The 26,033-nt window shown below is 46.7% G+C and overlaps 1 protein-coding gene across 2 annotated transcripts in view; it reads left to right on the top strand.

Annotated features, from left to right (window-relative positions):
- hip1rb (huntingtin interacting protein 1 related b) overlaps positions 1–26,033 on the top strand; it is a 179,631-nt gene that overhangs the window by 110,474 nt on the left and 43,124 nt on the right. For both annotated transcript variants that reach the window (XM_070887784.1, XM_070887783.1), the window contains 5 exons: positions 15,445–15,502; positions 17,384–17,459; positions 18,814–18,957; positions 21,326–21,399; positions 21,491–21,563. In XM_070887784.1, coding sequence (XP_070743885.1) covers positions 15,445–15,502; positions 17,384–17,459; positions 18,814–18,957; positions 21,326–21,399; positions 21,491–21,563 — 425 coding nt within the window. The remainder of the gene's footprint in view (positions 1–15,444; positions 15,503–17,383; positions 17,460–18,813; positions 18,958–21,325; positions 21,400–21,490; positions 21,564–26,033) is intronic.

Genomic DNA, 26,033 nt, shown 5'->3' with positions numbered 1-26,033 from the left:
TGCTGTGGGTTGTTCAGGGCAGTCTGTGAACCGCAGCCTCGTTTGGTCCAGGTGCTTTCTGCAAATTTGTCCATTGTCTAGTTTGACTACAAACACCCTATTCCCTTCTTTAGTTATCACCGTACCCGTGATCCACTTGGGACCATGTCCATAGTTTAGCACAAACACAGGGTCATTCACGTCAATTTCCTGTGACACAGTGGCGCGACCATCGTTTATATTTTGTTGCTGCCACCTGCTCTCTACCTGATCATGCAGGTTGTGATGAACCAGCGAGAGTCTGGTTTTAAGTGTCCTTTTCATGAGTAGCTCAGCCGGGGGCACCCCTGTGAGCGAGTGGGGTCTCGTGCGGTAGCTGAGCAGTACTCGGGACAGGCGGGTTTGGAGTGAGCCTTCTGTGACTCATTTAAGGCTCTGTTTGATGGTTTGTACTGCCCGCTCTGCCTGCCCATTGGAGGCTGGTTTAAACAGGGCCTAGGTAACATGTTTGATAAATTCTTCAAATTCGGCACTGGTGAAACATGACCCAGTATGTCAGGCAGGCCGTGGGTGGCAAACATGGCGCTCAGGCTTTCAATGTTGGCGGTGACGGTGCTTCCCGACATTATTTCACGTTCAATCCATTTTGAAAAAGCATCCACCACCATCAGGAACATTTTACCGAGAAACGGGCCCGCATAGTCGACATGGATCCTCGACCATAGTCTGGAGGGCCAGGACCACAAACTTCTGGGCACGTTGCTCAACTGAGCACATACGTTGCATTGCCATACACAGGACTCTAAGTCAGAGTCGATACCGGTCCACCACACGTGGGATCTGGCTATCGCTTTCATCATTACTATACCCGGGTGTGTGCTGTGGATTTCCGAGATGAACGTCTCCCTGCCCTTTTTTGGTAGCACTTCACGGTTATCCCACAACAGGCAGTCTGCCTGAATGGACAGCTCGTCCTTTCGCCGCTGGAACGGCTTGATTAGCTCTTGCATTTCAACAGGGATGCTGGCCCAGCTCCCATGCAGTACACAGTTTTTTTACTAGGGACAGCAGAGGATCTTGGCTGGTCCAAGTCCTAATCTGGCCGGCTGTGACAGGTGATTTATCATTTTCAAACGCTTCCATGACCATCAACAAGTTTGCAGGCTGCACCATTTCCACCCCTGTGGTGGGCAATGGTAGCCGACTGAGAGCATCCGCACAGTTCTCGGTGCCTGGCCTGTGGCGGATGGTATAGTTATATGCTGATAGCGCGAGTGCCCACCTTTGTATGCGGGCTGAGGCATTCGTATTTATCCCCTTGTTTTCAGCGAACAGGGATATGAGGGACTTGTGATCGGTTTCCAGCTCAAATTTGAGGCCAAACAGGTACTGATGCATTTTCTTTACCCCGAACACACACGAATGCCTCTTTCTCAATCATGCTGTAGGTCCTCTCAGCCTTAGACAAGCTCCTGGAAGCATAGGCAACAGGTTGCAACTTCCCCGCAACATTAGCTTGTTGTAATACACACCCGACTCCTTACGACGACGTGTCACATGCTAGCACAAGTCTTTTACACGGGTTATACAATACAAGCAGCTTGTTGGGAGCATAAAATATTTCTGGCTTTCTCAAAAGCAATTACTTGGTTTTTTCCCCATACCCAGTTCTCGCCTTTGTGCAATAACACATGTAGGGGCTCTAAGAGGGTGCTTAACCCCGGTAGGAAGTCACCAAAATAGTTGAGGAGTCCCAGGAACGACCGCAGCTCCGTGACGTTCTGTGGCCTGGGCCCGTTCCTGATAGCCTCTGTCTTGGCGTCTGTGGGCCGAATGCCGTCCGTCGTGATCTTTCTCCCCAAAAACTCCATGAAGATGCATTTTGACCTCTTCAGCTGTAGCCCCACGCGATCCAGTCGCTGGAGGACCTCCTCCAGATTTTGTAGGTGCTTGGCGGTATCCCGACCTGTGACTAATATGTCGTGCTGAAAGACCACCGTGTGTGGTACCGCCTTAAGTAGGCTCTCCATGTTTCTCTGGAAGATCGCTGCAGCCGACCGAATTCCAAACGGGCATCTGTTGTAGATGAACAGTCCCTTGTGCGTGTTGATGCAGGTGAGGCCCTTCGAAGACTCCTCCAGCTCCTGCGTCATGTAGGCCGAAGTCAGGTCGAGCTTGGTGAACGTCTTGCCTCCTGCCAGCATCGCAAATAGGTCGTCTGCCTTGGGTAGCGGGTATTGGTCCTGTAGCGAGAAACGATTAATAGTTACTTTATAATCGCCGCAAATCCTGACCGTGCCATCACTTTTGAGTACTGGAACAATCGGGCTGGCCCACTCGCTGAATTCCACTGGGGAGATGATGCCCTCGCGTTGCAGCCTGTCCAGCTCGATTTCCACTCTCTCCCTCATCATGTAAGGTACCGCTCGCGCCTTGTGGTGAATGAGTCATGCCTCTGGGACCAAGTGGATCCGCACCTTCGCCCCGGAAAAGTTTCCAATGCCTGGATCAAAAAGGGAAGGAAATTTGTTAAGAATCTGGGTACATGAGGCCTCATCGACATGTGATAGCGCTCGGAGGTCATCCCAGTTCCAGCGGATTTTGCCCAGCCAGCTCCTTCCAAGCAGTGTGGGGCCATCGCCCGGGACAATCCAGAGTTGCAGTTCATGCACTGTGCCCTCCTAGGTGACCTTGACCATGGCGCTGCCTAGGACAGTGATGAGCTCTTTGGTGTACGTTCTCAGTTTCGTGTGGATGGGGCTCAGGGCTGGTCTGAATGCCTTGTTGCACCACAGTCTCTCAAACATCTTTTTATTCATGATGGATTGACTAGCGCCAGTGTCTAGTTCCATGGCTACGGGTAAGCCATTCAATTTTACGTTTAGCATTATAGGTGGACATTTCGTTGAAAATGTGTGCATCCCATGTACTTCAGCATCTGCCTCCTCTCTCTGAGATTCGAAATTGCTTTGATCCACTATGGACCGATCTTACTCTGCCACGTGGTGGTTAGCAGGTTTTGCAGAGCTTGCAGCTCGTTTGCAAGCTCGTTGGAGGTGCCCCATTGTTCCACAGCTCTTGCAAATATACCCTTTGAAGCGGCATGAATAGGCTGAATGGAAGCCTCCACAACGCCAACAAGGTGTGAATTGCCTTGCTTTCGTCCTTTGTTCGGGACTCTGAGTCATCTGGGTTACCTGAGGCCTGCTGGCAGTTGCAGACTCGTGGTTTCTGCCCTGTACATTTCTGTTCGCAAACACAGTTCCAGTTAATTTATGAACATTGCTAGCACTTGTGTGCTGAGAGATTTGTTTGGTGTTATCACTGGTGGACATAAACGCCTGTGCTATCGCAATGGCATTACTGAGGGTCGGTGTCTCTACAGTCAAAAGTTTTCGTAGGATGGTCTCATGGCTAATGCTCAGTATAAAAAAGTCTCTGAGCATTTGCTCCAGGTAGCCATCAAACTCACATTGTCCTGCAAGTCGCCTTAGCTCGGTGACGTAGCTCGCCACTTCCTGACCTTCAGATCGCTGGCACGTGTAGAACCGATATCTCGCCATCAGCATGCTCTCCCGCGAGTTAAGATGCTCCCGAAACCGGTGTACACAGCTCCTCATATGACTTGTCTGTGGGTTTCACCAGAGCCAGAAGATTCTTCATGAGGCTGTAGGTCGGTGCCCCGCAGACTGTGAGGAGGACCGCTCTCCTTTTTGCAGCGCTTCCTTCTTCATGCAGCTCGTTGGCTATAAAGTACTGGTCTCGGCATTCGACATAGGCTTCCCAGTCTTCACCCTCCGAGAACTTCTCCAGGATGCCCACAGTTTGCTGCATCTTTGCGTTGGATTTGTATTCTCGTCGCCAGTGTTCCTAACACAGATGAGGCTGCACATAGGGAGGTTAAAGTAACAGTGACCTCAGTCTTTAATAAGACACTCCAGAGTGAGGAACAGGCCTTAGGGGCCGGCATATATACAGTGCTCCCAAGGGATGCTGGGATCCATTGGAACTTCAGGGGGTGAGCTCCCTGGTGGCGGAACATGGGCATGCATGCTTTACAGATACACAAAAGGACAGACAGTCGTTGAAGGAAAGGGTGGGTGGGGAGTCTGGTTTGCCGCACGCTCTTTCCACTGCCTGCGCTTGCTTTCTGCATGCTCTCGGTGACGAGACTCGAGGTGCTCAGCGCCCTCCCGGATGCTCTTCCTCCACTTAGGGCGGCCTTTGGCCAGGGACTCCTAGGTGTCAGTGGGGATGTTGCATGTTATCAAGGAGGCTTTGAGAGTGTCCTTGAAACGTTTCCTCTGCCCACCTGGAGTTCCGAGTAAAGCGCTTGCTTTGGGAATCTTGTGTCGCGCATGGAAATTGTAGTCTGCCTAACGGAGCTGGTCGAGTGTGGTCAGTGCTTCGATGCTAGCGATGTTGGCCTGATCGAGAACACTGACGTTGGTGTGTCTATCCTCCCAGGGGATTTGCAGGATCTTGCGGAGACATCGTTGATGGTATTTCTCCACCATATGCCTCAAGATGGCGGATAGGATAACAGCTCCCTTGGGAGCTCTCCTCGAACAATCCAAACAAGCATCATTATAAAAGGAGCATGTTTATATTGAACATAAAGGCTTTTAGTGCTCTGAATTGTCCTAAATTACATTGCGTGGTGAATTCCGAGCACCAGTAACAACACTGAAGCAATTGTGGATGCACCAATTCACGTACATGCAGCTGCACAAAAGATGCAACTATATTTCTGGTAATATGATGTTTGGAAAAGGCGCACAATGGGGGAAAAATGCTTGCTGGCCCGTGATGCAATCTGAACAAAATGGTGCAGTCAGCAAAAATGGTGCTGGCTTTCCTTCTGTAGACCCCTTGGAAGCTTTCTTCGTGACCCGTGTCTTGGGCTCCAATGGAAGAATTTATTTCTCCTTGTTTACATTCCGACATTATTTTCAGAGGCAACGCTATATAATACAAACAAGGTAATATATTCTAGTTTTTATGCCTGAGTACTCATTGTAACTAGAAATAGCTACGACCGTTTTGTTCAAATCTATTCTGCTAAAGCAGTGGTGCGTGGGCCAGTTTAGACATCACATGAGGTACTGCTTTTGATCTGTTTCTGCATGTTTTAGAAATGTGAGCCTTTTCCAAACATGATTACTTGCTCTCGGCCAAGTGGATATTAGTTAATCATTGCATACTATCCACGCTGGTTGGGCCGGGAAATAGAAATGGTGTCAGTGCTTTAATATTCCCACTTGAGTGGAGATGTCTGGAAACTAGTCTGGTGCCTTTGGCGACACTTGTGACATTTTTTGGAACGATGAGTAGCAAGCTGTCTGGAAAATCTGGTTTTGCAAGTTCATCATGTCAGACTATTGCGCAATGACACACCCATGTGATGTGTGGTAGGGAACATATTCTTCCATGTCAAATGCATTCTTCTTTGCACAAAGCTCGACGTTGTATATTGTTCCCCTCCTCCCACCAGTGGCTCACGTCCCTCCCCACCTGTCTCGCTTCCTCTCCTGAAATGCAGTTCCATCGGTGCAAGCACCCCACCACCACCTGACCTTGTGTGAGCCTGGGCAGAGTGCTGCCAGACTGACTGTATGTTACCATGACTACCAAGGTTACACTAGGTTACTAAATCGTCCAAGTGGACTGCAAAGTCTAACGCATATCGCTCCGAGTTTTCTGCTTAGCTCATTATTCATATAAAATGGGCTGTACTTTCAGCCATCTTTAATGTGCTTCCACCGGTGAACATTGGTTGTTGGACAAAATCATTGTTCCCCTCCTCCCATTTGGGTGAGGAACTGAAATCCCTCAGTGCGTGCAGAACTTGTAACCCAGCGTGTGAGAGGCGTGCATGAGAGGTGTGCATGAGAGGTGTGTGTGGAACTGTTTTTCTTTTATTCATTCATTCACAGAATGTGGGCGTTGCCGGCAAGGCAAACATTTATTGCCCATCCCTAATTGCCCCAGGGAAGTTGCTGGTGAGCTGCCGCCTTGAACCGCTACAATCCGGGTGGTGATGTCAGCAAGGATATTACCATAAAAATGTTTTTTTTTTAAGAATAGGGGATTCCCCTTTTCATATTTTACAGCAACAGCTTGGGTATCCAAATTGTTAGGTGTGGAGCCAGCTTTCTATATCAGTTTAAACATTACTAACTCGAGGTGCCAGAAGAGGTGCAGAATTAAATGGAATGAATTAAGCAGCCACATTTATGTTTTCTCGTATTTGTATGAATGAATGAAGTGATGATTGGACAGCTTTAAATACCACTTGCTCCAAATTTGGTTTAAGCATACCACTGTGGCTCTTGGGCATTGATGCCAATTTAGAGGTACATGTATGCCTTTGACACTGTCAACCATGAGGGACTATGCAGCGTCCTCCTCCATTTCGGCTGCCCCCAAAAGTTTATCACCATCCTCCGCCTGCACCATGACGATATGCAAGCCGTGATCCTGACCAATGGATCCATCACAGACCCATTCCACGTCTGGACCGGGGTCAAGCAGGGCCAACGCTCTTCTCGATCTTCCTCGCTGCAATGCTCCATCTCACTCTCAACAAGCTCCCCGCTGAAGTAGAACTAAGCTCATCATCATGTTCATAGGCAGTCCCTCGAAGCGAGGATGACTTGCTTCCACGCCAAAAAGGGATGAGTTCACAGGTGTTTCAATAATATTTCAGATCCCGAACTACATCTTGGAGGATGGAAGATGCTTGGATTTTTTTAACGCGTGGTGACGGTTTCACACCAGCTATCGCACGGGCTTGACAGAGCTAGGTCTTGGTCCAGTGGCAAGGATTAACCAAGACGACTGGAGACCAGCTCTGCTGCACGGACCGAGCGTGCACACATATTGCAGTGTGGGCTGGCCCATGGTGCCCCTGGGCCCTCAGCTCTTCTGGGCCCCAGACTCACGCCTCTCCTGGCCCCCGGTCACTTCCTTCTACAAACTCTTGCCGCTCCTTCGCTCCTCCTGCTGTGCCTGCCCACACTGCAATCTGTGACCTGACTTCGCAGCCATCGCCCTCCTGCAGTGGTATGCCACCGCACACTGCTCCCTCTGATGGCCCCGGCCTGCTGATGGTCTTGCAGGCCGGGATCGCGCCGATTTCTGGGCTGGGCTGGGCCACCGCACGCTGCTCCCTCTAATGCAGCCTTTCAATCACAATAAGTCCTCTTCAATTCACTAACGTGGCCTTTCGATAAACCAATGGGAACCTGTTCAACCTGCGTCGCCTCAGGCTAGATCCAAGGTTGGCCCATCCTCTGTCATCGAACTACAGTACACAGATGACGCTTGTGTCTGTGCACATTCAGAGGCCGAACCCCAAATCATCCAACATCTTCACCGAGGCATCATCATCATCATCATCATCGTAGGCAGTCCCTCGGAATCGAGGAAGACTTGCTTCCACTCCTGAAGTGAGTTCTTTGGTGGCTGAACAGTCCAATAAGAGAGCCACAGACTCTGTCACATGTGGAACAGATAGTCGTTGAGGGGAGGGGTGGGTGGGACTGGTTTGCCACACCCTCTTTCCATTGCCTGCGCTTGATTTCTGCATGCTCTCAGCGTTGAGACTCGAGGTGCTCATCGCCCTCTCAGATGCACTTCCTCCACTTAGGGTGGTCTTGGACCAGGGACTCTCAGGTGTCGGTGGGGATGTTGCACTTTATCAGGGAGGCTTTGAGGGTGTTCTTGTAACGTTTCCGCTGCCCACCTTTGGCTCGTTTGCCGTGAAGGAGCTCCGAGTAGAGCACTTGCTTTTGGAGTCTCGTGTCTGGCATGCGGACTATGTGACCTGCCCAGCGGAGCTGATCGAGTGTGGTCAGTGCTTCAATGCTGGAGATGTTAGCCTGAATGAGGACGCTGATGTTGGTGCGCCTGTCCTGCTAGGGGATTTGTAGGAACTTGCAGAGACATCGTTGGTGATATTTCTCCAGCAACTTGAGGTGTCTACTGTACATGGTCCATGTTTCTGAGCCATCCAGGAGGGCGGGTATTACTACAGCCCTGTAGACTATGAGCTTGGTGACAGTTTTGAGGTCTTCAAACACTTTTTTTCTCAGACTGCACTGGCGCACTGGAGGCGGTGTTGGATCTCGTCGTCGATGCCTGCTCTTGTTGATAGGAGGCTCCCGAGATATGGGAAGTGGTCCACGTTGTCCAGGGCCACACCGTGGATCTTTATGACTGGGGGCAGTGCTGTGCAGTGAGGACAGGCTGGTGGAGGACCTTTGTCTTACGGATGTTTAGCTTAAGGCCCATGCTTTCGTATGCCTCAGTAAATACGTTGACTATGTCCTGGAGTTCACCCTCTGTATGTGCGCAGACACAGGCGTCGACCGCGTACTGTAGCTCGACGACAGAGGTTGTGGTGGTCTTGGATCTGGCCTGGAGACGGCGAAGGTTGAACAGATTCCCACTGGTTCTGTAGTTTAATTCCACTCCAATTGGGGAGCTTGTTGACTGTGAGGTGGAGCATGGCGGCGAGGAAGATTGAGAAGAGGGTTGGGGCGATGACGCAGCCCTGTTTGACCCCGGTCCGGACATGGATTGAGTCTGTGATGGATGCTGGTAAGGATCACGGCCTGAATGTTGTCGTGGAGCAGGCGGAGGATGGTGACGTACTTTTGGGGGCATCCGAAACAGAGGAGGACGCTTCATAGACCCTCGCGTTGACAGTGTCAAAGGTCTTTGTAAGGTCGAAGAAGGCCATGTATAATGGCTGGCGCTGTTCCCTGCATTTTTCCTGTAGCTGTCACGCTGCAAAAATCATGTCTGTTGTGCCCGTGGGGGACGAAATCCGCACTGTGACTCCGGGAGGAGCTCCTCAGCCACGGGAAGAAGATGGTTGAGGAGGACTCTAGCAACGACTTTCCCAGTGGCTGATAGCAGGGAGATTCCTCTGTAGTTGCCGCAGTTGGACTTGTCTCCTTTTTTAAAGATGGTCACAATTACTGCATCTCTGAGATCCCCCAGCATGCTCTCCTCCCTCCAGATGAGAGAGATGAGGTCGTGTATTAGCGCCAGCAGTGCCTCTCCGCCATACTTCAATGTCTCAGCAGGGATTCCGTCCGCACACGTAGCCTTGTTTTTAAGCTGACTTATGTCTTATGTACGAAAGCATGGGCCTTACACCAAACATCCTTAAGACAAAGGTCCTCCACCAACCTGACCCCGCCTCACAGCACAGCCCCACGGTCAGCAAAATCTATGGCGCGGTCTTGGACAACGTGGACCATTTTCTACATCTCGGGAGCCTACTATCAGCAAGGGCACATATCGACGATGAGGGCCAACACCACTTCCAGTGCGCCAGCGCAGCATTAAGTTGCCTGAGGAAGAGAGTGTTTGAAGACCAGGACCTCAAATCTGACACCAAGCTTATGATCTACAGGACAGTAGTGATATCCGCTCTCCTCTATGGCTCAGAGACGTGGTCCATATACAGTAGACACCTCAAAGCGCTGGAGAAGTACCTGCAAATCCACTGGGAGGACAGGCGCACCAACGTCAGTGTTCTCGATCAGGCCAACATCCCCAGCATCGAAGCACTGACCACACTCAACCAGCTCCATTGGGTGGGCCACATCGTCTGCATGTCCGACACAAGACTCCCAAAGCAAGCGCTCTACTCGGAACTCCTACACGGCACGTAAGCCCCAGGTGGGCAAAGGAAATGCTTCAAGGACACTCTCAAAGCCTCCTTGATAAAGTGCAACAACCCCACCAACACCTGGGAATCGCTGGCCCAAGACCGCCCTAAGTGGAGGAAGAGCATCCGGGAGGGCGCTGAGCACCTCGAGTCTCATCGCCGAAAGCATGCAGAAACCAAACGCAGACAGCGGAAGGAGCATGGGGAAAACCAGACTACTCACCCGCCCTTTCCTTCAACCACTGTCTGTCCCACCTGTGACAGAGACTGTAATTCCCGTATTGAACTGTACAGTCACCTGAGAACTCACTTTTAGAGTGGAAGCAAGTCTTCCTCGATTTCAAGGGACTGCCTATGATGTTAGCTGATTCAAGCAGGTGAAATTATTTGTGCAAAAATGTGTTTAGTAGGAGCATTGTGCGCACTAGGTCCGTGCAGGATAGCAGGTCTCCAGTCATCCTGGTTAACCCTTGCCACTGAATAAAGGCCTAGCTTTGTCAAGCCCATGTGGTGGCTGGTGTGCAACAGTCACCACACGTTAAAAAAATCCCCCTCAATTGGAGTTCAGGACTGGAACATCAGGTCCTTCATTGAAACATCTGTGAACTCATGTGGAAGCAAGTCATCCTCCTTCGCGGGACCGCCCATGATGATGATGATGATGTTTTGTTGCTAATTGCATTCAGATGTGGAGTTTTAAAAAATGTCGTTTCCCACATTGTGCAAATTCCAAAGTGGGCATTGGGGCTAAAAGCTGATCTGTTTGCATAAAACGCAGGGATGGTGTGTATGGAAAGCTCCTCTGTTATCTACGCTTTCAATTCGCTCATGTACACACTATTAGAATACCAGTTGTCTTGGTTAATCCTTGCCACTGGACCAAGATCTAGCTCTGTCAAGCCCGTGTGGTGGCTGGTGTGCAACGGTCACCACACGTTAAAAAAATCCACGCACAGGCATCTTCCACCCCTCAGGATGTAGTTCGGGTCCTTCATTGAAACACCTGTGAACTCATCCTTTTTTGGCGTGGAAGCAAGTCATCCTCGTTTCGAGGGACCACCGATGATGATGATGATGAATGTAGGAAACGTGGCAGCCAATTTGCACACAAACTCCCACAAACCGCAATGTGATAATGACCGGATAATCTGTTTTGTTATGTTGATTGAGGGATAAATATTGGCCAGGACACGGGGAATTACTTCCCTGCTCTTCTTTGAAAGAGTGTCATGGGATCTTTTACGCCACCTTAGGGGGCAGACAGGGCCTCGGTTTAACGTCTCATCCGATAAGACATCCGGAAGTAACATTAATCCCTTTGGATAAGAAATATACTGGTGGCACACGTGTATTATTGTACAGCAGGACCTCGATTTATCAGCGTTCCTCTGGGGATTATACATGAGCGAACAAGCAGAAGTCCAGGCTTCGGTTGGAGTTGCAGCTTTGGGTCAGGTCTTGGCATGCACCAGGACATCTTCCAAGTGCACGTCTGGTTGGGGATTAGCATTGGGTCAAATCCTTTGCTTGGCTGTACAAAAATCACTTGGAATATGCAGTACACAATTCGCTGTGTTGCGTTGGGGTGGGTCGGTGACATCTTTTGCTGGGCTGGCATGGCATGTCTGGTCAGGAAGGTTCCCTTATTGGCATTGAACTGCAACTTGATTATCCTAGGTGGGGGAGGGGGAGTTATGTTGAATTATGAAGGCTCTGGTATAATCTCAATGTTATTGATGCTACCATTAGCAATAATTGATTAAATATAAACAGCTCCTGTTAAATATTCCCATGCTGTCAGTTGCATTGCGCCACTGGGCACTTTGATCTTTGATCCTAATTGAACAGGCTCTTTTGCTTTGTTGAGCATGCCTGACATTTACTGTATGTGCAGGTTTTCAGATAAGCAATGTCGGTAATGTCTCTGTTTGATGTTGCTGTAGAAGTAATACTGTGATCTGGAAGTACACCAACTTAGCCAAGAGGCAGTGTTTCAGAGTCACTGCCGCAATTTGGAGAGGAAGTTAAACCCAAGTACGTTTTAATGCGTCTATTTATAGTTTGGCTTTATTTGCTTTGGTGCATTTTTGCTTGTACACAGTGCATTCTGAGTTGGTCAATCTGGAACGTTTGCTAGTGACTACCGTTTAATTAATACCTCCTACTTCAGGATTTAAAATTCAAAAGCTGAACCACAATTACTCAATAAACCTAATGAGCTGAATCCTCTCAAACCTTGCTTCTTTCCCTCATTTCAAACGTACGGGTGGATGGTGGGGTTAATCTTTGAGTTCAGTTCAGATATGGAAATGTTATGTCAAGGCAGTTGGTCAAGGATGAATAATGCAGGATGTAAGGTTATCTAGATATGCAGGAGTTGTTTTCACCTTACTTGGCGTTGGTGGTGGGGGGTGGCGGGGCAGAGAGAGAAACTTTGCAGAACCTTTCTCCGAATATTCATTGGGTTGGGTAAAGTACGTGATCGATTTGCTTATTGCAGAAGGTCTGTGGATAAAATGGACTTAAGCGACCAAATGGCCTTTTCTGGTTCCGTACTTCAGCACAAGTTAAGAAGTGAAACAAACTTTTTTTTTCTGTCAAAAATCAGAAATAAATTCATGAAATGCACAGAAGGCCATTCAACATTGGAAAGAGAAAGGTTCATGTTTAGAGAGTGATCTTTCCTCTGAATTTACTCATTTTATTTTTCCAATGTAACCCTAAAGGGTACAGGTTGGGCAAAATGAATTTTTAAAATCAAAATGAAACACATTTTTTGTATATTTGTTTTAAACTTCCATGTATATTGGTTCTAATTGATGGAAAATTAGAGTTTTATCAGTCTCTTTCATATTCAGACTGTGGTTGATATCCAATTAAGGCTGCACAAATGTTAAAGTCCCCAGATGACTACTAGTGTGGGCGTGCAAATATGCAGTGTTTTAATTACTTTGTTTGCATAACTCTCCTCCAAATATTTACTGAGCTAAATCTGGTGCAGCAACCAGAATGAGCCACCTAGTCTTGTTTAATGTTACATTAATAAAGTACGTGCTTACATACATTTCAGGAGAGATTAATGATAATAAACCCTTTATTTTACAGTGTATTTTAATTTATTTTTTAATCCCTGTGTTTCGCCCATCTTATTTGCATTTAACTGCATACCATTGACAAAAGCTCGCTCTTAACAGGAGGTCATTATAATGTCCTCCATTTTAACAAACCACTGTATTAACTTGCCTGGTCTATTGTTTTATCTATACATCCTTCACACTTTGAGGGAATGGACAAGGCTTTCTCTTTTTTTCTCCTCTGATTTTCTCTCTTTTCCCTTCCTCTTTACTCTCCGCCATTTCTGTATTAATGAAGGGTTGGACTGTGCTTGTTTCTGCTGCTCCTAAAATATCTGAGGAAAGACTCGCATTAAGATATGGCAGTAGCTCTCTAGGACTGAAGGGAGTGTTGAGATGCTACTTGACTATTGGGACCATGAACAGCCAATTACATAGAATCGCAACATGGAATCAGGCCGTTCGGTCCAACTAGTCAGTGGTGATGTTTATCCTTCACACTAGCAGTAGTCCTGTTCCCATGTGCCACCCTGGTCCCATATCCCTTTCTCTTTCCTTCAGCTATCTATTTAGCTCATCCTTAAATGTTGACATGGGGGCCGAAATTCAGCTTCCCAAAAATGCCTCTTACGAGGAAACGGTGGAGTCGAATGGCCGCGGATTTGGAGTCGAATGGCCGCTGCTTGCGAAATTCTCCGCGGTGCTTCTTCCGACGGTCCCCACTTCCGCCCCGCTGCTGCTGACCTCTCCTAAGTGCGTCATCAAAGCGCACACCACCGATCTCCCGCACCTCAATCGCAATTCACCGTAACAAATCTTCGGGCCGCCGACAGCTAAATTTTATGCAAGAGGCCACCTCATCCAACGCGCCGCTGGAAACACATCACTGGCAGTAGACGCAACCCGTTTCGGGCGGATTTGATTTTCTACCCCATGGTCTCTTGTTCAGTCACTAACTCCAGTAGTGCATTGCACAGCCTCACAACCCTCTGTGTAATAAAAGGTTTCTCCTGCCCTCTGTCCAGTAGGCTGGATTTTAGGCTTTTTGTGTTTTGGGGTGATAATGGCCGCAGGGCTGGAAAGTTAGCGGCTGGGAATAGTTTGCGCTTTTTAGTGTTTAAGTTTGGGCATCTGGGCCCTAGCGTACACCTCTCTCAGTGCAACTCCTGAGCTAAACAGGGAGCTCCAAGAGAGGCCTGGGGGGGAACGTAAAAGGCCCACAAAAACATTCCTAAAACATTACCCACACCACCACAACACATCACACAAAAAATTTAAACATTCGCACTTACTTTTGGAGCACTTTATCTCCCTCTCTGTCGCTGGGATCGCTGGAGCGCTCTGATTTCCCAGATGGTCATTGCGGGTACACTTTCGGGCGAACGGGTCGGGCAAGTGTCAAAACTCGCGTTGCACACCCGGCTCAGCTCTTCCCGGCGGTGCTGCTCAGCGCCGACGCTAAACCTGACCGGAGGATCGCGGTGGGGCGCTGGAGATCTCACTGCCATCTTTCACACCGCTCCGGGACGAAAATCTCTTACATTTAATCTTGTGTCTATGTCCATTCTAACCCAGTTTTTAAATCCAATTTACTACCCTCTCCCTAATCCTATACTCCTTAATTTTCTCCAATATTCTCTTGTATGATACCTTGTCAGAAGCTTTATGATAGTCCATGTACACCATATCCACTGCATTTCCTATGTTTGTTGTATCTGCGACCAATTCAAAGAACTCGATCAGATTTGTCACACAGAACCCTCTTTTCTGAAATCTGTCTTTGCTGCTTCTAATTATTTTCTCTTCATCTAAATATTTAGTAATTTCATCTTTAATTAAAGATTATATCACAGGTGTCAAGCTAATTTGCTTGTAATTCCCCGGGCTAGCTCTGCCTCGCTTTTTGAAAATGGGTATTACATTGGCCACTCTCTGGTCTTCGCACAAACCCAGTCTCCGGAGCACATTATTTTTCCCCCATTTCCCTTAGGATCTTTGGATGTATCCTGTCTGGTTCTGGCATTTTGTCCTTCTTTAGCTTAGCCCGCTTATCGAGAACCAGAGGACACAGATTAAAGATGATTTGCAAAAGAATCAAAGGCGACGTAAGAAAAATCTTTTTTATGCAGTGAGCGGTTAGGATTTGGAATACACTGCCTGAAAGGGTGGTGGAGGCAGACTCCATCTTATCTTTCAAAAGGGAATTGGATAAGTGTCTGAAGGAAAAAAAATTGCTGGGCTACGGGGGAAGGGCAGGGGAGTAGGATGAGCTGAGAGCCGGCACGGGTTCGACGGGCCGAATGGCCGCCTTCTGTGCTGTTAACGTGGTAACTAAGGCCACCTCACTTGGTGCAGTCACTGCTGATCACTGGATGGCATTTCCAAGTATGGACTCTGGCCATCTCTGTTTGACTTAAGCTGTTTCTGGTGTGTGAGACTCAGTCCCACACCTTTTAACACATTTAACCAACCTCCGATCATCCTGATCTGACACATGATATAAAGGTTGTACTTGGTCTGTGGCTGTAACAGCTGCTTTGTTTCCATAATGGTTTCTAGTTTTTCTAATCCGATGAACTTCCTGTTTAGGATAAGGTTTAGTTTGATAACCTTGAAAACGCTTCATGCAGCTTTCAATTCATAACCTGAACAAATGAATGTACAGTTGTTCATGGAGTAAAATTCATTGTGTACTTTCTCGAACAGGTTTGCCAGCAGACACTTTGCAAGGACACAGGGATCGATTCTATGATGAATTTCACAGGTAACAAAGAACTGCTCTAATCTTTGTTGACTATTTTAATGAATCGGGAAAGATTGTATTGAAGATCCCCTCCAGAAACTTTGGTTCAGGATCCGCCGATAACAGTCAGATATTTTCACTGCTGGCTGGATAAGTGTGGGAAGAGTAAATGGTCTGCAGTTTGCAGACTTTACACTGCTGCAGATCTTACACTTTGATAAGTTTGAACGATACAGCAGCAGAGAAGGAAAGGTTGTGTAGGGTCTTCAAAATTGTTGTGTATTGAACTGTATGAGAGTATGAGTAGTCTATTATTTACAGTGCAGAGATATCAGTATGAAGGCCATACTCAAAGCACTGAGTTTTTTACACTACTGCAGTATCGTGCTATTGTGTAAAATTAAAGCACATGGTATTGGGGGTAATGTATTGACGTGGATAGAGAACTGGTTGGCAGACAGGAAGCAAAGAGTAGGAATAAAGGGGCCCTTTTCAGAATGGCAGGCAGTGACTAGTGGGGTACCGCAAGGTTCCGTGCTGGGACCCCAGCTATTTACAATATACATTAATGATTTGGACGAAGGAATTGAATGTAAGATCTCCAAGTTTGCAGATGACACTAAGCTGGGTGGCAGTGTGAGCTGTGAGGAGGATGCTAAGAAGCTACAGGGTGACTTGGACAGGTTAGGTGAGTGGGCAAATGCATGGCAGATGCAGTATAATGTGGATAAATGTGAGGTTATCCACTTTGGTGGCAAAAACAGGAAGGCAGAATATTATCTGAATGGTGACAGATTAGAAAAAGGGGAGGTGCAATGAGATCTGGGTGTCATGGTACATCAGTCATTGAAAGTTGGCATGAAGGTACAGCAGGCAGTGAAGAAGGCAAATGGCATGTTGGCCTTCATAGCGAGAGGATTTGAGTATAGGAGCAGGGAGGTCTTACTGCAGTTGTACAGGGCCTTGGTGAGGCCACACCTTGAATATTGTGTTCAATTTTGGTCTCCTAATCTGAGGAAGGACATTCTTGCGATTGAGGGAGTGCAGCGAAGGTTCACCAGTCTGATTCCTGGGATGGCAGAACTGACATATGAAGAAAGACTGGATCGACTAGGCTTATATTCAATGGAATTTAGAAGAATGAGAGGGGATCTCATAGAAACATATAAAATTCTGATGGGATTGGACAGGTTAGATGCAGGAAGAATGTTCCCAATGTTGGGGAAGTCCAGAACCAGGGGTCACAGTCTAAGGATAAGAGGTAAGCCGTTTAGGACCGAGATGAGGAGAAACTTCTTAACTCAGAGAATTGTGAACCTGTGGAATTCTCTACCACAGAAAGTTGTTGAGGCCAGTTCGTTAGATATATTCAAAAGAGAGTTAGATGTGGCCCTTACGTCTAAAGGGATCAAGGGGTATGGAGAGAAAGCAGGAATGGGGTACTGAAGTTGCATGATCAGCCATGATCATATTGAATGGTGGTGTAGGCTCAAAGGGCCGAATGGCCTACTCCTGCACCTATTTTCTATATTTCTATGTGATGCCGGCCAAGATCAGCAACTTGATGATCATCTTATGGTGTACCCCAGGGGTCAGTGCTGGGTCCACTGTTGTTCTTGATATATATAACGAGATTTGGATTTGAGTGTGAGGAACACAATCTTGAAATTTGCTGATGGCACAAAAGTAAGTGGTTTGGAAAATGGTGAGGAGGGCTGTAAAAGAACTCAAAAAGATATAGGATAGCAGAATGGGCAAATGGGTAGAAGATGCAATTTAATGTGGATAAGTGTGTGGTAATACATTTAATGCACTGAATTAAGTTTTTTTTTTAAATTGTATTTATGAACGTGGCACAGAATGCCTCTCTTTTTAATTGAGTTGTTTTTGATTTTGTTACAGCCTAAAGAGTTTCTTTAGCCGGTCTCGAGACATGTTGTATTTCAAGCGGCTAATCCAGATCCCTAAATTGCCTGAGGTATGGGACTTGGAAAAATAGCATGATAGTACTGGCAAATGAGGTCTCAATCTGTTTAGTTTGGCTTCTTGTAAACTGCTGACTTCTGTTCTATTTGCTGAAAAAGACTGCACTTCTCTCCATTTAAGAGTTTAATGGAATAAACTTTTGAGACACTTCACTCTTGAAGGTGGTGAATTCTACCAACATCCTTTTGGATTACAGGATGAACATTGAACAGATCTCCTCATCCTCGTGTACAATATTTTTTATTTCCTCCTGCACACACTCCGGTCAGTCTGAAATCCTGGTGCTGCTCTAGATATCTCTCTTGATGCACACAGAGCAGCAGTGATACCCGCCCTCCTATATGCCTCAGAGTCATGGACTATGTACAGCAGGCACCTCAAAGCACTGCAGAAGTACCACCAGCGCTGCCTCCGCAAGATCCTGCAAATCCATTGGCAGGATAGACACACCAACGTCAGCATTCTTGTTCAGGCCAACATTCCCAGCAACGAAGCACTGACCACGCTTGATCAACTCCGTTGGGCGGGCCACATCGTCCGCATGCCCGATACGACATTCCCAAAACAAGCGCTCTATTCGGAGCTCCGACACGGCAAGTGAGCCCCAGGTGCCCAGGTGGGCAGAGGAAACGCTTCAAGGACATCCTCAAAGCCTCCTTGAAAAAGTGCAATATCCCCACTGACACCTGGGAATCCCTGGCCCAAGACCGCTCAAAGTGGAGGAAAAGCATCCGGTAAGGTGTCGAACACCTCGAGTCTCTACTCCAAGAGCAAGCTGAAGCCAAGCGTGAACAGTGGAAGGAGCACATGGCAACCCAAGCACCCCACCCACCCGTTCCTTCAACCACTGTCTGCCCCACATGTGGCAGAGATTGTAGGTCCCGGATAGGACTCATCAGTCACATGAGAACTCGTCTTTAGTATGGAAGCAAGCCATCCTCAACTCCGAGGGACTGTCTAAGGAGATGAGGATTCGTACGGCTGTTTGCATAGTTACCGGGGTTGTGCTTAAATAATGTAGAAATGTAGAAAATGTATTCATTTCCTGTCTTGCCTCAACCACGAGTGAAGAACCAGCTCTGCCCAGGGAAGGTTTGAGTATGAGCCTATGGGGACTGGGGTTTGAACTCTGTCCTCCTAGTTGAGGATCCAATGCTTCTCTGCTGTGGCTACCAGGTTATTCTCAGTGGTACAGTCTCAATTTAAGCAGGCAGCTAAATGTGGAAATGTTCCTACCCATTTATGGAAATAAACCATCATTTAAATAACATTTTGTAGTACCGCAAATAGATTTTTGACAAGTCTTTGGACGTTATCCAGTACATCTTGTGTTGCCTTTTTTACAGAGTGCTCCAAATTTTTTGCGAGCTTCTGCCCTAGCAGAGCATGTGAAACCAGTGGTGATTATTCCTGATGAGGCCCCAGCAGATGATATTGAGGAACCGGAAACTCACATAGAGATCCGTGCAGCTCCAGTGACTGAATCTCAGGTAAGAGGAAGATTTTCTCGATGGGAGCCCTCTGGCTCGCTCATAGGCTGGGAATTTTTTTTGATAGCAAATTTAAGATGAAGTCCAAAGCAAAAAAGTGAAGAGAGTCCCAGCAAGAGAGCAGCTTTAAAATGGGGCAAATGAGGCAGGAGAAGAGTGACTTGGTAGTGAGTGTCTTCATACATGAGGATGATTAACATCGATTTAGCTCAATAATGAAGAGATTCCAATTGAATAAGAATCCTAGATACTAGTTGGGAATCCTCCTTCTATCCAACATATAGGTCCCGAGTTTGGTGAAACCAAAGTTCCGTCCAAGTACCGTCGAAAAGACCGCTAAGATCCTGACGGTACTTTGGGCAGAAGTTCGGTGGAAAAATGGGGGGAAAAAACGCCCGGCGGAAAAAATGGGCGTTACACGCCAATTCTGCGCGGCAGTGGGCAGTAGGTCGGATTCTAGATGGCAAAGAGAAATGAAGAAAACAACTTGCCTTTTTTTGCCGGTCTTCATACTTACCGTTCAGGTAAGACCTGCCTCCACACGGCGGTCTCCGATGCTGCTGGAGCGGAGGACCACCCGGACCAATCTGGGGACTCCGCGGGCGGGAGGACTTTTGTCAGCATTGCACGCCGGTGCACGCCAGCAGACGCTCCCCAGTGGTCTTCTCTCCCCGCCGGCGTGAGGGCCTGACCAAACTCGCTCGGAGGGGAGAGCGCCCAATAAACAGGGAGACCGCCGAGAACGGTAAGTCGACCAAACTCGGGCCCATAGACTTTTAACGGTTTTATATTGTTGGGAGCAGCATAATTGTACAGTTGCTACTACAGGAGAATTCAAGTAACTCTTTCAAAAACAAAGTCAAAGTAGCCCAGAGGTATGTTGTGTGGGGGTGTTGGAGTTGTGGTACTCGCCTGCTCACACCACACTCGCACGCACGCCATTTTAACTGGCACGTTACGGGTAGTGTAGGAGGCTGGCACCTCAGGCATGCGAGGGTCCCATTAAAATGGAAAAGTTGGTGTGCAATGATGTTATTCGGGCCCTGACGCTATTGGAACCTTGGGCAGTGCAAGTCGCGCACATTACCAACCGTGCCTGTGGATTCTGCGACATGGATCCAGGGCCTGAAGAGGCAGGTAAGTAAAAATATTAAACTTTTTGGAAGGTTTTTGGAACATCGCCCGTCTCAGCTCATCTTCTGCTGAAACCCTCACCCATGCCTTTTCGCACCTCTAGTGGCTGTTCTAGTGCTCTCCTGGCCAGCCCCCTATCTTCCACCCGCAATAAACTTGAGCTTATCCAAAACTCGGCTGCCCGTGTCCTAACTCGCATCAAGTGCCGTTCACCCATCACCCCTCTGCTCGCTGACCTATATTGGCTCTCCGTCCGACCACGCCTCAATTTTAAAATTCTCATCCTTGTTTTCACATCCCTCCATGGCCTCGCCCCTTCCTATCTCTGTAATCTCCTCCAGCCCTACAACCCTCCGAGTTATCTGTGCTCCTCCAATTCTAGCCTCTTGAGCATCCTTGATTATAATTGCTCCACCATTGGCGGCCGTGCCTTCTGTTGCCTAGGCCCTAAGCTCTGGAATTCTTTCCCAAACCTCTCCACCTCTCTACCTCTCTTTCTTCCTTTAAGATGCTCCTTAAAACCTACCTCTTTGACCAAGTTTTTGGTTATCTGCCCTAATATCTCCTTATGTGGCTCAGTGTTAAATTTTGTTTGATAACAGTTCTTGGCAGGTTTTACTACATTAAAGGCAATATATAAATGTAAATTGCCGTTGCTGTTCACCTGCCCTAATTTCTCCTTATGTGGCTCGGTGTCACATTTTTTGTCTCATAATACCCCTGTGAAGTGCCTTGGGACGTTTCACTACGTTAAAGGCGCTATATAAATACAAGATATTGTTGTTATGGGCCAGGAAGAGCAGGAGTATCTTCTGGGCTCCACAAGAAATCCTTGGACCTTCTCTCTTTCCCCCCCCCCCACCATCACTCCCCTTACGCCGAGAGCTATTTCCTATGATCTTTGGTGGCCGCAATTTTCCACTCCTGCCCGCTGGCTACCTTATCATTCCTGCCAGGTTCGGGTAAGAGTCCAAAGTGAAAAATAAAAATAAGGCCTGTTAGTTAAAATTGCTCTGGCCTCTCGCCAGTGCTCTTGTGCGAGCTTGCTGCTCAATCCACCCTCCCCACCGCCGCACGCTGCATTCTTGCGCCAAATTAATATCAAGGCCCTTGTTTGTCATTCGCTGCTGATACATAGTTGAGCTTTTACAAGCAAGGAGGCAGCTTTTAAGAACTTGAGATACTTCTGTGTATCAAAATGTTTTAAGCCATGAATTGAATGTTTTTTTTCTAGAACTTGGTGGATGTGGACATCTTCGATGCTACTTTTGGTCCCCCAACTAATAATGGTTTTGTCAAAGACGATCGGTAAGGTGTTGAGCTTTGCAAGTGGCTGGATTTATTAAGAGATGTTGTTTAGTTTAAATCTGACATAGTCATTTGTGCATTTTTCATGCAGAGACCTGCAGATTGACAACCTGAAGAAAGAAGTGGAGCTGCTGAAAGCTGAGATAGAAAGAGTAAAGTCTGAGGTAAGGTCCTTTTTGTAGATCTCCTCCTGAACCAAGAGAAAGTATTAGTACAAAGTAAAACTGCAGGAGATTGCACTTCAAAGGTGGTGCAATGTGAATGTTTTGTGCTTCTAAGCTAATTTGCTATTTTATTAGCTTTTGCACCATGTCCATTTAATACCACCATTTCAATTAGTTTACTTTCACATCAAACTCTCATTTCCAGCAAGGAAGAATGACTACCTATAGTGCACCCATGCCTTTGTTAGCTCTAGACTCCACTATTCCAATACTCTCCTGGCTGGCCTCCCACTTTGCACCCTCTGTAAAGTTGAACTCATCCAAAACTCTGCTGCTTGTATCCTGACTTGCACCAAGTCCCATACACACATCACAAGGGAATACAGTGTGGCCAAGACTAGTGGGAGGTCAGAGGATTGGGAAACTGTTAAAAGCCAGCAAAGAACGACTAAAAAAATTATAAAGAGAGGGAAGATAGATTATGAAAGTAAACTAGTACAAAATATAAAAACAGATAGTAAGAGTTTCTTCAGGTACATAAAAAGGAAACGAGTGGCTAAAGTAAATGTTGGTCTCCCAGAGGATGAGACTGGGGAATTAATAATGGAGAACAGGGAAATGGCAGAGACGTTGAACAAATATTTTGTATCGGTCTTCACGGTAGAAGACACTAAAAACATCCCAATAGTGGATAATCAAGGGGCTATAGGGAGGGAGGAGTTTAATACAATCACTATCACTAATGAAGTAGTACTCGGTAAAATAATGGGACTAAAGGCGGACAAGTCCCCTGGATCTGATGGCTTACATCCTAGGGTCTTAAAAGAAGTGGCTGCAGAGATAGTGGATGCATTGGTTGTAATCTACCAAAATTCCCTGGATTCTGGAGCGGTCCCAGTGGAATCGAAAACTGCAAATGTAATGCCTCTATTTAAAAAAGGAGGCAGACAGAAAGCAGGAAACTATAGACCAGTTGGCCTAACATCTGTCGTTGGGAAAATGCTGGAGTCCATTATTAAGGAAGCAGTAGCTGGACATTTGGAAAAGCATAATTCAATCAAGGAGAGTCAGCATGGTTTTATGAAAGGGAAATCATATTTGACAAATTTGCTGGAGTTCTTTGAGGATGTAACAAGCAGGGTGAATAAAGGGGAACCAGTGGATGTGGTGTATTTGGATTTCCAGAACGCATTACATAAGGTGCCACATAAAAGGTTACTGCACAAGATAAAAGTTCATGGGGTTGGGGGTAATATATTAGCATGAACAGAGAATTGGCTAACTAACAGAAAACAGAGAGTCGGCATAAATGTGTCATTTTCCAGTTGGCAGTGACTAGTGGGGTGCCACTGGGATCGGTGCTGGGTCCTCAACTGTTTACAATCTATATTAATGACTTGGCTGAAGGGACCGAGTGTAATGTAGCCAAGTTTGCTGATGATACAAAGATGGGTGGGAAAGCAAATTGTGAGGAGGACACAAAAAATCTGCAAAGGAATATAGACAGGCTAAGTGAGTGGGCAAAAAATTGACAGATGGAATATAATGTGGAAAAATGTGAGGTTATCTACTTTGGCAGAAAAAATAGAAAAGCAAATTATAATTTAAATGGAGAAAAATTGCAAAGTGCTGCAGTACAGAGGGACCTGGGGGTCCTTGTGCATGAAACACAAAAAGTTAGTATGCAGGTACAGCAAGTAATCAGGAAGGCAAATGGAATGCTGGCCTTTATTGCAAGGGGGATAGAGTATAAAAGCGGAGAAGTCCTGCTACAACTGTACATTGGTGAGGACACACCTAGAGTACTGCATACAGTTTTGGTCTCTGTATTTAAGGAAGGATATACTTGCATTGGAGGCTGTTCAGAGAAGGTTCACTAGGTTGATTCCAGAGATGAGGGGGTTGACTTATGAAGATAAGTTTAGTAGGTTGGGCCTATACTCATTGAAGTTCAGAAGAATGAGAGGTGATCTTATCGAAGCATATAAGATAATGAGGGGGCTTGACAAGGTGGATGCAGAGAGGATATTCCCACTCATAGGGGAAACTTAAAACTAGGGGACATAGTCTCAGAATAAGGGGCTACCCATTTAAAACTGAGATGAGGAGGAATTTCTTCTCTGAGGGTTGTAAATCTATGGAATTCTCTGCCCCAGAGAGCAGTGGAGGCTGGGTCATTGAATATATTTAAGGCGGACATAGACAGATTTTTGCGTGATAAAGGAATAAAGGGTTATTTGGAATGGGCAGAGAAGTGGAGCTCAGTCCATGATCAGATCAGCCCATGATGTTATTGAATGGTGGAGCAAGCTCGAGGGGCCAAATGGCCTATTCCTGCTCCTATTTCTTATGTTCTTATGTACCCCTGTGCCCGCTGACCTACATTTGGCTCCTGATCTGGAAACGCCTTGATTTTAAAATTATCATCTTTGTTTTCAAATCTCTCCATAGCCTCGCCCCTCCCTATCTCTGTAACCTCTTCCAGCCTTGCGTCCTCTGAGATATCTGCGGTCCTCCAATTCTGGCTACTTACGCATCCCCAATTTTCAATAATCCACCTTTGACAGTCGTGCCTTCAGCTGCCTAGGCCCTAAGCTCTGGAATTCCCTCCCTGATCCTCTCCGCCTCTCTATCCTACTTTAAGATGCGCCTTAAAACCTATCTCTGTGACCAAGCTGCCCTAATATCTCCTCCTGTGGCTCGTTGCCCAATTTTGTTCGATAACGCTCCTGTGAAGCACCTTGGGATGGTTTTGCTATGTTAAAGGAGCTATATAAATGCAAGTTGTTGTTGTTGACTGACCTTGATCCCCCTTCCCCCCCCCCCAGCCTATTAATGCTATATGCATAAAATGCAGATTGCGATGAAAAATGTTGTTCGAAAATAGCAGCTAGTCTAAAGTGGAATTGTGATGATGGTGGTGCAACTAAAACTAGTCTGGTAGCTGTGTATAGACTGCCAAGGTTCTCTTGAATTTATTCAGAAATAAATGCAACATAGTCTCCATGTCAAACTTAGTCGCATTCTAAATTCAGTGTGTCTACAAGCTGTGTAAATGTTAATAATCTATTACTTCTGGGTTATTTACCTTTGCATAGATTGTTTTGTTTCAGGGTAGCCACACAATGTTCTTTTAGATTTTTTTTAATGATTTTTTGACATAGCATGAGGGGCAAAAATATATTTGTTTCAAAGTTTGCTACGGCATGGGCAAAGCCCGTACAACTATTGTCAAAAAATAATTCACAGCTTCTGTTACTTACTCTTGGCTGTAAGTCCGAAGGTTGTGGGCAAGCCAGCTACAGGCTTCAGCATGTAATTTAGTGCAGCAATGAGGGAGTGTTGTATTGTTTGAGGCATTGTCTTTTGAATGGGATATAAGGAAAGGATGAACAGGCTGGGTCTCTTTTTTCTTGAAAAGAGAAGGATGAGGGTGACCTAATAGAGGTCTTTAAAATGATGGAAGATTTTGGTAGAGTAGATACAGAAGAGAATGTTTCCACTTGTGGGGAAGAGCAAAACTAGAGGCCATCAATAGAAGCTCGTCACCAAGAAATCCAATGGGGAATTCAGAAGAAACTTCTTTACCCAGAGAGTGGTGAGAATGTGGAACTTGCTACCACAGGGAGTGGTTGAAGCAAATAGTACAGATGCATTTAAGGGGCGGTTAGATAAGCATATGAGGAAGAAGGGATTAGAGGGTTATGCTGATAGTTAGATGAGGAAGGATAGGAGGAGGCTTGTGTGGAGCATAAACACTCCACAAGCATGAACTGGTTGGGCCGAATGGCCTGTTTCTGTGCCATATATCCTATGTATCCTTTATAATCTTATGATGTTGAACTGAGTCTCTGTGCATATTCAGTTGGACATTAAAGGTCTTGAGATAGTTTTTTTTGATGAAGAGCAGTTTATTCTCCAATTGTCCTGGCCAACATTTCTCCCACAACCGACGCCACCAAAACAGCTTAGCTGCTCCGTCAAATGATTTGCTATTTATGGGACTTTGCTGCGTGCAAGTTGACTGCTGCAATTGCCTGCAAAACAGTGACTGCACTTCCAAAGATAATGAATTGCTTGTGACGCACTTCGGGATGTCCCAGGGACGTGAAAGGGATCATAACGGGCAAAACTTTCAACAGTGGCAGAGATGTAATACTGTCGGTATCTGATCGGCCTCCTGCTTTAGACCCTGCCCAATGTCGCCAGTTTTACGTCCCCCGCCGAAGTTGAACCTTCCGCCCTACAAATACAAGTCTTTTCGACAGGTGAATTAACGCTGTAATGCAGCTGGGATATGGTAGTCTAGTTACGGGACTGGTAATCTATTAGCTTGCGCGTTCAAATCCAACCGTGGCAAGTTGTGAAGCTGAATTGGTAATTTGTGGTCTATCACCAGAAAAAATAACCCTTACCGCCTCTGTTTGGTTGTTAAAACCGGGAGCCTGCCACCCGTACATGGTCTGGTCT

The sequence above is a fragment of the Pristiophorus japonicus genome, chromosome 8 (assembly GCF_044704955.1).
Source record: "Pristiophorus japonicus isolate sPriJap1 chromosome 8, sPriJap1.hap1, whole genome shotgun sequence".
Classification (NCBI taxonomy): Eukaryota; Metazoa; Chordata; class Chondrichthyes; family Pristiophoridae; genus Pristiophorus; species Pristiophorus japonicus.
The sequence above is the reverse complement of the archived record's forward strand: the minus strand, read 5'-3'. Positions and strand labels throughout refer to the sequence as shown.